Genomic DNA, 11,317 nt, shown 5'->3' with positions numbered 1-11,317 from the left:
GGTGTGTGTCCAGCAGGGGGAGCGCGGCCTGCACTGCAGTGTGTGTCCAGCAGGGGGAGCGCGGCCTGCACTGCAGTGTGTGTCCAGCAGGGGGAGCGCGGCCTGCAGAGCGGTGTGTGTCCAGCAGGGGGAGATCAGCCTGCACTGCAGTGTGTGTCCGGCAGGGGGAGTGCGGCCTGCACTGCAGTGTGTGTCCGGCAGGGGGAGCGCGGCTGCAGAGCGGCGTGTGTCCGGCAGGGGGAGCGCGGCCTGCAGTGCAGTGTGTGTCCGGCAGGGGGCGGCCGTGCGCCCGTGTTGTGTGCAGTGTGGCGCTGTCTGTGTGTGGGCGCCGCTTGGACTTGTTGTTGGGTAAAGTTTTGCTGGAAGGGAAGAGGCGGCTGTGCGCGGAGTGAGCGGCGCTGGTCGGTGCCGGGGGCCGTGCTGGTGCCGGAGTGTGAGCCCCGGGGGCCGGGAGTGCGGCTATGCGGCTGGAAGTTGTGTGCTGGTCCCGCACTGCTCTCCGTGAGTGTCCGCCGTGAGTGCCTGCCCTGTGCGGCCGTGTCGGTGCATGCTGCCCGGCGTCTGGAGTGTCCGTGTGTCGGGTGCGGCTGTGACCCGTGTCCCCTCCTCTCCCCTGGTGTCTCCCGCTGGCGGGCCCAGCTGTCTATGAGCGCCCCCCCGGTGATCCGGCCGCCCAGCCCCGCGGGCCCCGGCCTCTCCCTACAGATCCAGATCGGCCTGAGCCGGGAGCCCGTCCTACTGCCCGAGCCCGGAGAGCTGAGCCTGGGGGCCGTGCGGGAGATGGCCTGCTCCATCGTGGACCAGAAGGTGAGGCCGCCGCCATGGGACTGCCCGGGGCACTGCAGCGCCCAGCATGCCCGCACTGCACTACAACCCCCAGCATGCCCGCACTGCACTACTACAACCCCCAGCATGCCCGCACTGCACTACTACAACCCCCAGCATGCCCGCACTGCACTACTACAACCCCCAGCATGCCCGCACTGCACTACAACCCCCAGCATGCCCGCACTGCACTACAACCCCCAGCATGCCCGCACTGCACTGCAACCCCCAGCATGCCCGCACTGCACTACAACCCCCCCAGCATGCCCGCACTGCACTACAACCCCCCCAGCATGCCCGCACTGCACTACTACAACCCCCAGCATGCCCGCACTGCACTACTACAACCCCCAGCATGCCCGCACTGCACTACTACAACCCCCAGCATGCCCGCACTGCACTACTACAACCCCCAGCATGCCCGCACTGCACTACTACAACCCCCAGCATGCCCGCACTGCACTACAACCCCCCCAGCATGCCCGCACTGCACTACTACAACCCCCAGCATGCCCGCACTGCACTACTACAACCCCCAGCATGCCCGCACTGCACTACTACAACCCCCAGCATGCCCGCACTGCACTACTACAACCCCCAGCATGCCCGCACTGCACTACAACCCCCCCAGCATGCCCGCACTGCACTACTACAACCCCCAGCATGCCCGCACTGCACTACAACCCCCCCAGCATGCCCGCACTGCACTACTACAACCCCCAGCATGCCCGCACTGCACTACTACAACCCCCAGCATGCCCGCACTGCACTACTACAACCCCCAGCATGCCCGCACTGCACTACTACAACCCCCAGCATGCCCGCACTGCACTACTACAACCCCCAGCATGCCCGCACTGCACTACTACAACCCCCAGCATGCCCGCACTGCACTACAACCCCCCCAGCATGCCCGCACTGCACTACTACAACCCCCAGCATGCCCGCACTGCACTACTACAACCCCCAGCATGCCCGCACTGCACTACTACAACCCCCAGCATGCCCGCACTGCACTACTACAACCCCCAGCATGCCCGCACTGCACTACTACAACCCCCAGCATGCCCGCACTGCACTACTACAACCCCCAGCATGCCCGCACTGCACTACAACCCCCCCAGCATGCCCGCACTGCACTACTACAACCCCCAGCATGCCCGCACTGCACTACTACAACCCCCAGCATGCCCGCACTGCACTACTACAACCCCCAGCATGCCCGCACTGCACTACTACAACCCCCAGCATGCCCGCACTGCACTACTACAACCCCCAGCATGCCCGCACTGCACTACTACAACCCCCAGCATGCCCGCACTGCACTACTACAACCCCCAGCATGCCCGCACTGCACTACTACAACCCCCAGCATGCCCGCACTGCACTGCAACCCCCAGCATGCCCGCACTGCACTACAACCCCCAGCATGCCCGCACTGCACTACTACAACCCCCAGCATGCCCGCACAGCACTGCAACCCCCAGCATGCCCGCACTGCACTACAACCCCCAGCATGCCCGCACAGCACTGCAACCCCCAGCATGCCCGCACTGCACTACTACAACCCCCAGCATGCCCGCACTGCACTACTACAACCCCCAGCATGCCCGCACTGCACTACTACAACCCCCAGCATGCCCGCACTGCACTACTACAACCCCCAGCATGCCCGCACTGCACTACTACAACCCCCAGCATGCCCGCACTGCACTACTACAACCCCCAGCATGCCCGCACTGCACTGCAACCCCCAGCATGCCCGCACTGCACTACAACCCCCAGCATGCCCGCACTGCACTACTACAACCCCCAGCATGCCCGCACTGCACTACTACAACCCCCAGCATGCCCGCACTGCACTACTACAACCCCCAGCATGCCCGCACTGCACTACTACAACCCCCAGCATGCCCGCACTGCACTACTACAACCCCCAGCATGCCCGCACTGCACTACAACCCCCAGCATGCCCGCACTGCACTACTACAACCCCCAGCATGCCCGCACTGCACTACTACAACCCCCAGCATGCCCGCACTGCACTACTACAACCCCCAGCATGCCCGCACTGCACTACTACAACCCCCAGCATGCCCGCACTGCACTACTACAACCCCCAGCATGCCCGCACTGCACTACTACAACCCCCAGCATGCCCGCACTGCACTACTACAACCCCCAGCATGCCCGCACTGCACTACTACAACCCCCAGCATGCCCGCACTGCACTACTACAACCCCCAGCATGCCCGCACTGCACTACTACAACCCCCAGCATGCCCGCACAGCACTGCAACCCCCAGCATGCCCGCACTGCACTACAACCCCCAGCATGCCCGCACAGCACTGCAACCCCCAGCATGCCCGCACTGCACTACTACAACCCCCAGCATGCCCGCACTGCACTACTACAACCCCCAGCATGCCCGCACTGCACTACTACAACCCCCAGCATGCCCGCACTGCACTACTACAACCCCCAGCATGCCCGCACTGCACTACTACAACCCCCAGCATGCCCGCACTGCACTACTACAACCCCCAGCATGCCCGCACTGCACTACTACAACCCCCAGCATGCCCGCACTGCACTACTACAACCCCCAGCATGCCCGCACTGCACTACTACAACCCCCAGCATGCCCGCACTGCACTACAACCCCCAGCATGCCCGCACTGCACTACAACCCCCAGCATGCCCGCACTGCACTACTACAACCCCCAGCATGCCCGCACTGCACTACAACCCCCAGCATGCCCGCACTGCACTACTACAACCCCCAGCATGCCCGCACTGCACTACTACAACCCCCAGCATGCCCGCACAGCACTACAACCCCCAGCATGCCCGCACAGCACTACAACCCCCAGCATGCCCGCACTGCACTACAACCCCCAGCATGCCCGCACTGCACTACAACCCCCAGCATGCCCGCACTGCACTACAACCCCCAGCATGCCCGCACAGCACTACAACCCCCAGCATGCCCGCACTGCACTACAACCCCCAGCATGCCCGCACTGCACTACAACCCCCAGCATGCCCGCACTGCACTACAACCCCCAGCATGCCCGCGCAGCACTACAACCCCCAGCATGCCCGCGCAGCACTACAACCCCCAGCATGCCCGCGCAGCACTACAACCCCCAGCATGCCCGCGCAGCACTACAACCCCCAGCATGCCCGCGCAGCACTACAACCCCCAGCATGCCCGCACATCACTACAACCCCCAGCATGCCCGCACATCACTACAACCCCCAGCATGCCCGCACATCACTACAACCCCCAGCATGCCCGCACATCACTACAACCCCCAGCATGCCCACACATCACTACAACCCCCAGCATGCCCACACATCACTACAACCCCCAGCATGCCCACACATCACTACAACCCCCAGCATGCCCACACATCACTACAACCCCCAGCATGCCCACACATCACTACAACCCCCAGCATGCCCACACATCACTACAACCCCCAGCATGCCCGCACAGCACTACAGCCCCCAGCATGCCCGCACAGCACTACAACCCCCAGCATTATTACTACCACCAGCATCATCTCTACTACACTGCCACCACCATAATCATCACTACTGCCGCCATCATGCCCACAGCATTGCTACTACACTACTTCCATCATCACCACCATGATGTCCCCGCCCTCCTGTGTGACACACCTTCTTCTATAGCCCCAGTGTTGGGCAGTGCAGCTGTAGAGGCCACTAGATACAGTTATTGAAGTCTTGTGCCATGTGTTCTATGTGTTCCATCTTTTATGCGCAGCAGAGCAGGTTGGACATTTTTCCATTTTATTTGAAACTCCACCTCCTTTAGAAATAGATGGCAGCAGCAGCAGCGCCCCTCCACAGTGTTGATCCCGCTGTGCCCCCTTCTGGCTTCTTTTCCACCCGTCTGTGCACATCTGGGATGTGAGGAGGCGATTCCTGCAGTCAGAGCTCCGGCCTCTGATATTGACCCTCCGCCTGGTCTCTGCGCTCGTCAATGTCTCCAGAATCTCTGGCTGTGTTTCCGCTGTAGATGGTGGGGGATTCACGGTAAGGAACATTTCTCTGAAAGCGTTTTAGCCGCGGTTGTACACAGATAAAGGAAGGTCTGACCATCTTTGCTGCGGGAGCCTCTGCCTCTCTTCACACTCTTTCTATGCAGTCTTCCTGTGACTTTGTTGATAACTGACCCCTTCCTTACATGTTTCCCCTCAGCACCTCTTACTTCTCCAGACGTTTTCTAGCCCTGTCCCAACTGTTTTGAGCTGTTTCTGCCATCAACGTCTAAAGGAGTTATTTTTCTAAATGAAATGGAAAAATGTCCGCTAATTATATGTCTATAAGGATTTCCAAGTCATTGCATTCTTGCCTTATTTACATCTCAACTTGTTTGGAATTGGGGTGATACATCAGACATCCCCCACAATCTTGTGTAATGGTGGTATCAGATGTCTTGCAGCGTCTTTTCTTAGCGCGTGTTCACACACAGGTAAGTGCTGCATGCGTCTCACCATTATATGCAATGTGCTTCTTGCCCAGGTGCCTTGTAGTGTGATACAAACCTATAATATCCAAACTAATTCCCGGGCCGATACACCTCGTAACGGAAGCAGCACTGCTGCGTGCGTGACCATGGCAGGTCCTACGCCTGGGAATTACAGCACTGTATATGGTGTATAAAGGAAGGGGAACAATGCTTAAACAATAGAAGGGTTAATAGCTTATATTGTGTCAATAATAAAGGGAAGGAAAAAAAGAGAAATCAGAATCAATATTCGATGTGACCGCTCTTTGTCTTCAAAACCGAATCAGAGAATCTCTTCTTCTAGGTCCTCTTTCCTTTTAAAGTTTTTGGGAGATTGTTCCAAACATCTTGGAGAACCGACCCCAGATCTTCTGCGGATCCTTCTGTCCGTACATGTAATCCCAGACAGACTGGATGATGAGAGATTAGGGCCCTGTGAGGTCCGATCATCACTCCCTGATCTTCTTTACTCTGGAGATGGCTCTTAATGACATTGGCTGTGTGTTTGGGGTGGTTGTTCTGTTCTAGAATAAATTTGGAGCCAAATAGACGCCTGATGGTATTACATGATTGATAAGTATCTGCCTGAATTCCTCAGCATTGAGGACACCAATAATCCTGACCAAATCCTCAACTCCATTTGGTAAATTGCATCCCCAGACTTGCAGGAGCCTCCACCATGCTTCACTGTTAGGCCAGAGTCACACTTGCGAGTGCCTCGCGTGAGTCTCTCATTGAATCATCCGGCATGGACTCGCACTCTCCTGACAGGAGCGGGTCGGTTGCATGTATGTCTATACAGCTGAGATGCTCCTGTCCTGAGAGTGTGAGTCCATGCCGGATGATTCAATGAGAGACTCGCGTGAGGCACTTGCAAGTGTGACTCTGGCCTAACCCACACACCCTCATTATTGTGCCGCTCTCCAGACCTTCAGAGAGCAAACTGCCTTCTGTTTCAGCAAAATATTACCCATTTTAGTTTCTATGTTCCTCAGCGTTGCCAATTTCTTGGTGTTTCTTCAAAAAACCTTGAAATCCTTGCCTGGGAGAGACCTTGCTGATGCCCTATAACTACCTTGTGTCTTGGTTACTGTGCTCAATCTTGCCATGGTGTATGACCTGTGCCATGAAGCCGTCTTCCATAACCTCACCAATGGAGCAGTATTTGTCTGTTCCTCACCCAGTTGTAAGCCTCCTACACAGCTGTTTCTGTTTCAGTTGATGACTGTTTTTAAGAAAATATTTATTAATTTTGGTATAATTGGTTAGTCATACACCCGACCATAATCCTACAAAGTTGCTGACTATTCAAGTGTATGTAGAAGAATTGATTTTGCGGCTGTTTGCAGACAGAGGGCGGTCACATCGAATATTGATTTAGATTTCTCTCTTGTTCATTCACTTTGCATTTAGTTAATTGATAAAAATAAACAATTAACACTTCTATTTTTGAAAACCTTCTTATTTTGCAGCATTTCTGCCACATATATCTAAAACAGCATTGTCCATGTGTGCGTATATACTGTACATGTATACACAGTGCGGGGAGTGAATTTAAGTCTATTTTTACTCGGGGGACAAGAGCATTTAAGAAGGGTTTGTGCAAGGAGCGGACCACCCCTTTAAGACGTCCGTATATGCTGTATATACTCCCCTCTCTCCAGCGCTGACCTAGGTGAAGTGGTCGGCGTACACCGCAGTGCTGTGTATACCTGGGCGCTGAGCGCGGTGCTGTGCAATCCTTACATTGCTTGTTCCAGTCCTTTTGCTTCCTACGTTTTTCATTTAGTGACATGTAATTACCCAGTTTATGTATGATTAACCATTCGCAGGCTGTAATCTCATTACGTCTCCAGGTCACTTAAAAACATCTTTATAAAAATCTGCGTCATTCTATTCTGCCAAATTGTATATGTATGTAGAAGCCACCAGCGTCCCCCACCTGTGCTATAATCCAGGGAATTAGCGGCCCCCGGCAGCCTCCACCACTGAGTAATGTAGAAGTGTCCATGCAGGTAACTTAAAGAATAAGGGTATGTGCACACAACGCCTTTGCTCTGCCGAGGTTTTGCTAGGCGAAAAAGTCGTCTGTGTTTTTCTTTGTGGCATTGCTGGGAGGTTCATTGTTTTAGGCGGTGGCCTCACCATCATTTTAGGCGGTGGCTTCACCATCGTTTTAGGCAATGGTTTGCCCATTGTTTTATGCAATTGTTTACCCATTGTTTTACGTGGTGGCCTCCCCATTGTTTTACGCGGTGGTCTCACGATTGTTTTACGCGGTGGTCTCACGATTGTTTTACGTGGTGGTCTCACGATTGTTTTACGCGGTGGTCTCACGATTGTTTTACGCGGTGGTCTCACGATTGTTTTACGCGGTGGTCTCACGATTGTTTTATGCGGTGGTCTCACCATTGTTTTACGCGGTGGTCTCACCATTGTTTTACGCGGTGGTCTCACCATTGTTTTACGCGGTGGTCTCACCATTGTTTTAGGCGGTGGTCTCACCATTGTTTTAGGCGGTGGTCTCACCATTGTTTTACGCGGTGGTCTCACCATTGTTTTACGCGGTGGTCTCACCATAGTGTTACGCGGCGGCCTCACCATAGTGTTACGCGGCGGCCTCACCATAGTGTTACGCGGCGGCCTCACCATAGTGTTACGCGGCGGCCTCACCATAGTGTTACGCGGCGGCCTCACCATAGTGTTACGCGGCGGCCTCACCATAGTGTTACGCCGCGGCCTCACCATAGTGTTACGCCGCGGCCTCACCATAGTGTTACGCCGCGGCCTCACCATAGTGTTACGCCGCGGCCTCACCATAGTGTTACGCCGCGGCCTCACCATAGTGTTACGCCGCGGCCTCACCATAGTGTTACGCCGCGGCCTCACCATAAAAGATGGGGCGGCTTCCAGCAGTAGATGCCGATGTATGAACACGTCACTTCTTTTACCTTCCGCACGGTTTCTGAAGCCATTAAAAGAAGCGACAGCAGATGAGTTGAGCAGAGGAACATCATCCTTACATTGCAGATTCTGAGCGGATTCCGCCCTCCAAAGACACCACGTGCACGTTGTCTAAGGCCATGGTCACACAATGCTTTTTTTCTGCAGCCAAAACCTGCTCTTGGCAGTGAAGAAGCAGCATACAAAAGGCAGGTTGTGCGGTGTTTTTTTATGCTGCTTTGTTATATTTTTTTGCTGCTTTTGTGGTGCATATTGTTATTTTTTTTTTTGCTGCATTTTTTGCTCTTCCTCATTTCTTTCTATGGGGAATAAACATTGACATGCTCTGATTTAAGAAAACGCAGCAGCTTTCCAATTTAGTAAGGAAAAAAACAATCGTGTATGAGATTTCTGAAGTCTCAAAGCCTTTGCTCGTCCTGTAAAAAGCAGCTTTTATTGTGCATAAAAAAAGCTGCAAAAGCGCACCGTGTGACCATACCCTAAGCACGCGGTCCCAATCCTTCCTGCTTCCTGAGTGCGCCACAGACTCCTCTACATAACGTCTTCAGGATCATTTTTACAAATGTGTCTGGGGATAGTCAGTGTGGCCAGTGACGGCAGTGACCCTGCCCCGGGTACTGTCTGCTGGGACCAGTTCTCTTGTAGTTTGGTGTATGGCACTGTACACATTAGGTAGCTGTCGGCCGGACCCCTGTGTAACTCTGCGGGTGACGCTTCCCTCCCTGTCTGCTCCCTGATATCAGTGTTTGGCTGACTGTAATGTGTAGCACCAGATGGATGGATGGCTGATTAGTAATGTCGTGGGATTTTGCAGCCACAACAGAGATGGGAAAATCCGGGCACAGTTTAGGTGTAACCTTACCAAGGCACTTTTTGGGCCCTTGGAGTTCTTCTTTTCCCCCAAATCTCAGCATGGCCTTTTTTTACCCCAATTATCTTGTCTATAGGGAAAAAACAACATAAAGTGCAAAATACCTTTTAAAGAAAAAGACATTAAAATAGTCATTATTAGTGAACATGTCCTCAGGGTGCGTTCACACATGGTGCCCACACTGCAGCTTTTACTCCCAGATTTGTGGATGCAAATTACTGTATTTTTCGGATTATAAGACACACTTTTCCTGCCAAAAATTTGGGAGGAAAGTGAGGGGTGCGTCTTATAATCTGAATGTAGCTTACCAGGGTAATGGAGAAGGGTCGCAAGGGGCCAGGGGAATGCTGCGGTGGCTGGGCTGGTGCGGGGTCTGCAGAAGCTGGTGCTGGGGAAGCTGTGCCGTGTCAGCAGCTGCTGTGTGCAGTCAGGTGGCTGGAGCTGGGGCTGCTGTACGGGGTCTCTGGCTGCTGCAGCGGCTGTGCGGGGTTTGTGCATGGTCTCCGGTGGCTCTTGCTGGGCCTGTTGTGCGTGGTCTCCGGTGGCTCTTGCTGGGCCTGTTGTGCGTGGTCTCCGGTGGCTCTTGCTGGGCCTGTTGTGCGTGGTCTCCGGTGGCTCTTGCTGGGCCTGTTGTGCGTGGTCTCCGGTGGCTCTTGCTGGGCCTGTTGTGCGTGGTCTCCGGTGGCTCTTGCTGGGCCTGTTGTGTGTGGTCTCCGGTGGCTGTTGCGGGGCCTGTTGTGCGTGGTCTCCGGTGGCTGTTGCGGGGCCTGTTGTGCGTGGTCTCCGGTGGCTCTTGCTGGGCCTGTTGTGCGTGGTCTCCGGTGGCTCTTGCTGGGCCTGTTGTGCGTGGTCTCCGGTGGCTCTTGCTGGGCCTTTTGTGCGTGGTCTCCGGTGGCTGTTGCGGGGCCTGTTGTGCGTGGTCTCCGGTGGCTGTTGCGGGGCCTGTTGTGCGTGGTCTCCGGTGGCTCTTGCTGGGCCTGTTGTGCGTGGTCTCCGGTGGCTCTTGCTGGGCCTGTTGTGTGTGGTCTCCGGTGGCTCTTGCTGGGCCTGTTGTGCGTGGTCTCCGGTGGCTCTTGCTGGGCCTGTTGTGCGTGGTCTCCGGTGGCTCTTGCTGGGCCTGTTGTGCGTGGTCTCCGGTGGCTCTTGCTGGGCCTGTTGTGCGTGGTCTCCGGTGGCTCTTGCTGGGCCTGTTGTGCGTGGTCTCCGGTGGCTCTTGCTGGGCCTGTTGTGCGTGGTCTCCGGTGGCTCTTGCTGGGCCTGTTGTGCGTGGTCTCCGGTGGCTGTTGCGGGGCCTGTTGTGCGTGGTCTCCGGTGGCTGTTGCGGGGCCTGTTGTGCGTGGTCTCCGGTGGCTCTTGCTGGGCCTGTTGTGCGTGGTCTCCGGTGGCTGTTGCGGGGCCTGTTGTGCGTGGTCTCCGGTGGCTCTTGCTGGGCCTGTTGTGCGTGGTCTCCGGTGGCTCTTGCTGGGTCTGTTGTGCGTGGTCTCCGGTGGCTCTTTCTGGGCATGTTGTGCGTGGTCTCCGGTGGCTGTTGTGGGGCCTGTTGTGCAGGGGCTCAGGCAGCTTTACTGGCGTTGTGGGTCGGGCGGCGAGTACTTCAAATAATACCACCCAAAGTCGGTGCGTGTGCAGTGGGAGCTCTCGGCTCGAAATCTCATCTGCGCAGGCGCCGCCTCCAGCCCATTGATCTCCCTCCAGCGGACTTCAGGAAAATGGTGCCTGGAGGTGGCGCTTGTGCAGATGAGATCTCCGCTTGCCATTGAGCCTAGTGCTCAATCTGCGCTTACTCCGGGCACCATTTCTTTGAAGCTCTCAGCACGGCAAAACCAGCCTCTGCCGCAGCCCGAGCACAGCTGCCCTAGCACGGAAGAACCAGCCGCAGCCCCAGCCTCCGCTGCTGCACCAGCACAGCCTCCACCACCGCTACTGCCCCCTCTGGTAAGACACCACCGGATTACAAGATGGACCCCTTTTTTCTTTTTTTGTTTCACCTTTTCTTGCTCTGAATTTGGGGTGCGTCTTATAATCCGTTGCGTCATAAAATGAAAAGTCCGGTTATCAGCCTATTACAGCAGCGTTGTGGAGACATGTTACCAAATCCTATCCGCCGGCTGCAGAA

At 55.9% G+C, this 11,317-nt stretch overlaps 1 protein-coding gene across 2 annotated transcripts in view; it reads left to right on the top strand.

The window, feature by feature from the left end:
• The first annotated feature begins 285 nt into the window (after positions 1-285).
• PRKD1 (protein kinase D1) overlaps positions 286-11,317 on the top strand; it is a 189,900-nt gene continuing 178,868 nt past the window's right edge. Inside the window, exon 1 of one of the 2 annotated variants that reach the window (XM_075330722.1) lies at positions 286-807. In XM_075330722.1, coding sequence (XP_075186837.1) covers positions 646-807 — 162 coding nt within the window. In that variant the 5' untranslated portion in view covers positions 286-645. Of the gene's footprint in view, positions 808-10,961; positions 11,137-11,317 lie in introns of those variants that run through there. The other variant, XM_075330721.1, reaches the window with a different exon arrangement.

This window comes from Anomaloglossus baeobatrachus, chromosome 12, assembly GCF_048569485.1.
Source record: "Anomaloglossus baeobatrachus isolate aAnoBae1 chromosome 12, aAnoBae1.hap1, whole genome shotgun sequence".
Lineage (NCBI taxonomy): Eukaryota > Metazoa > Chordata > Amphibia > Anura > Aromobatidae > Anomaloglossus > Anomaloglossus baeobatrachus.
Note: the sequence above shows the minus strand (reverse complement) of the source record. Positions and strands in the feature narration are given on the sequence as shown.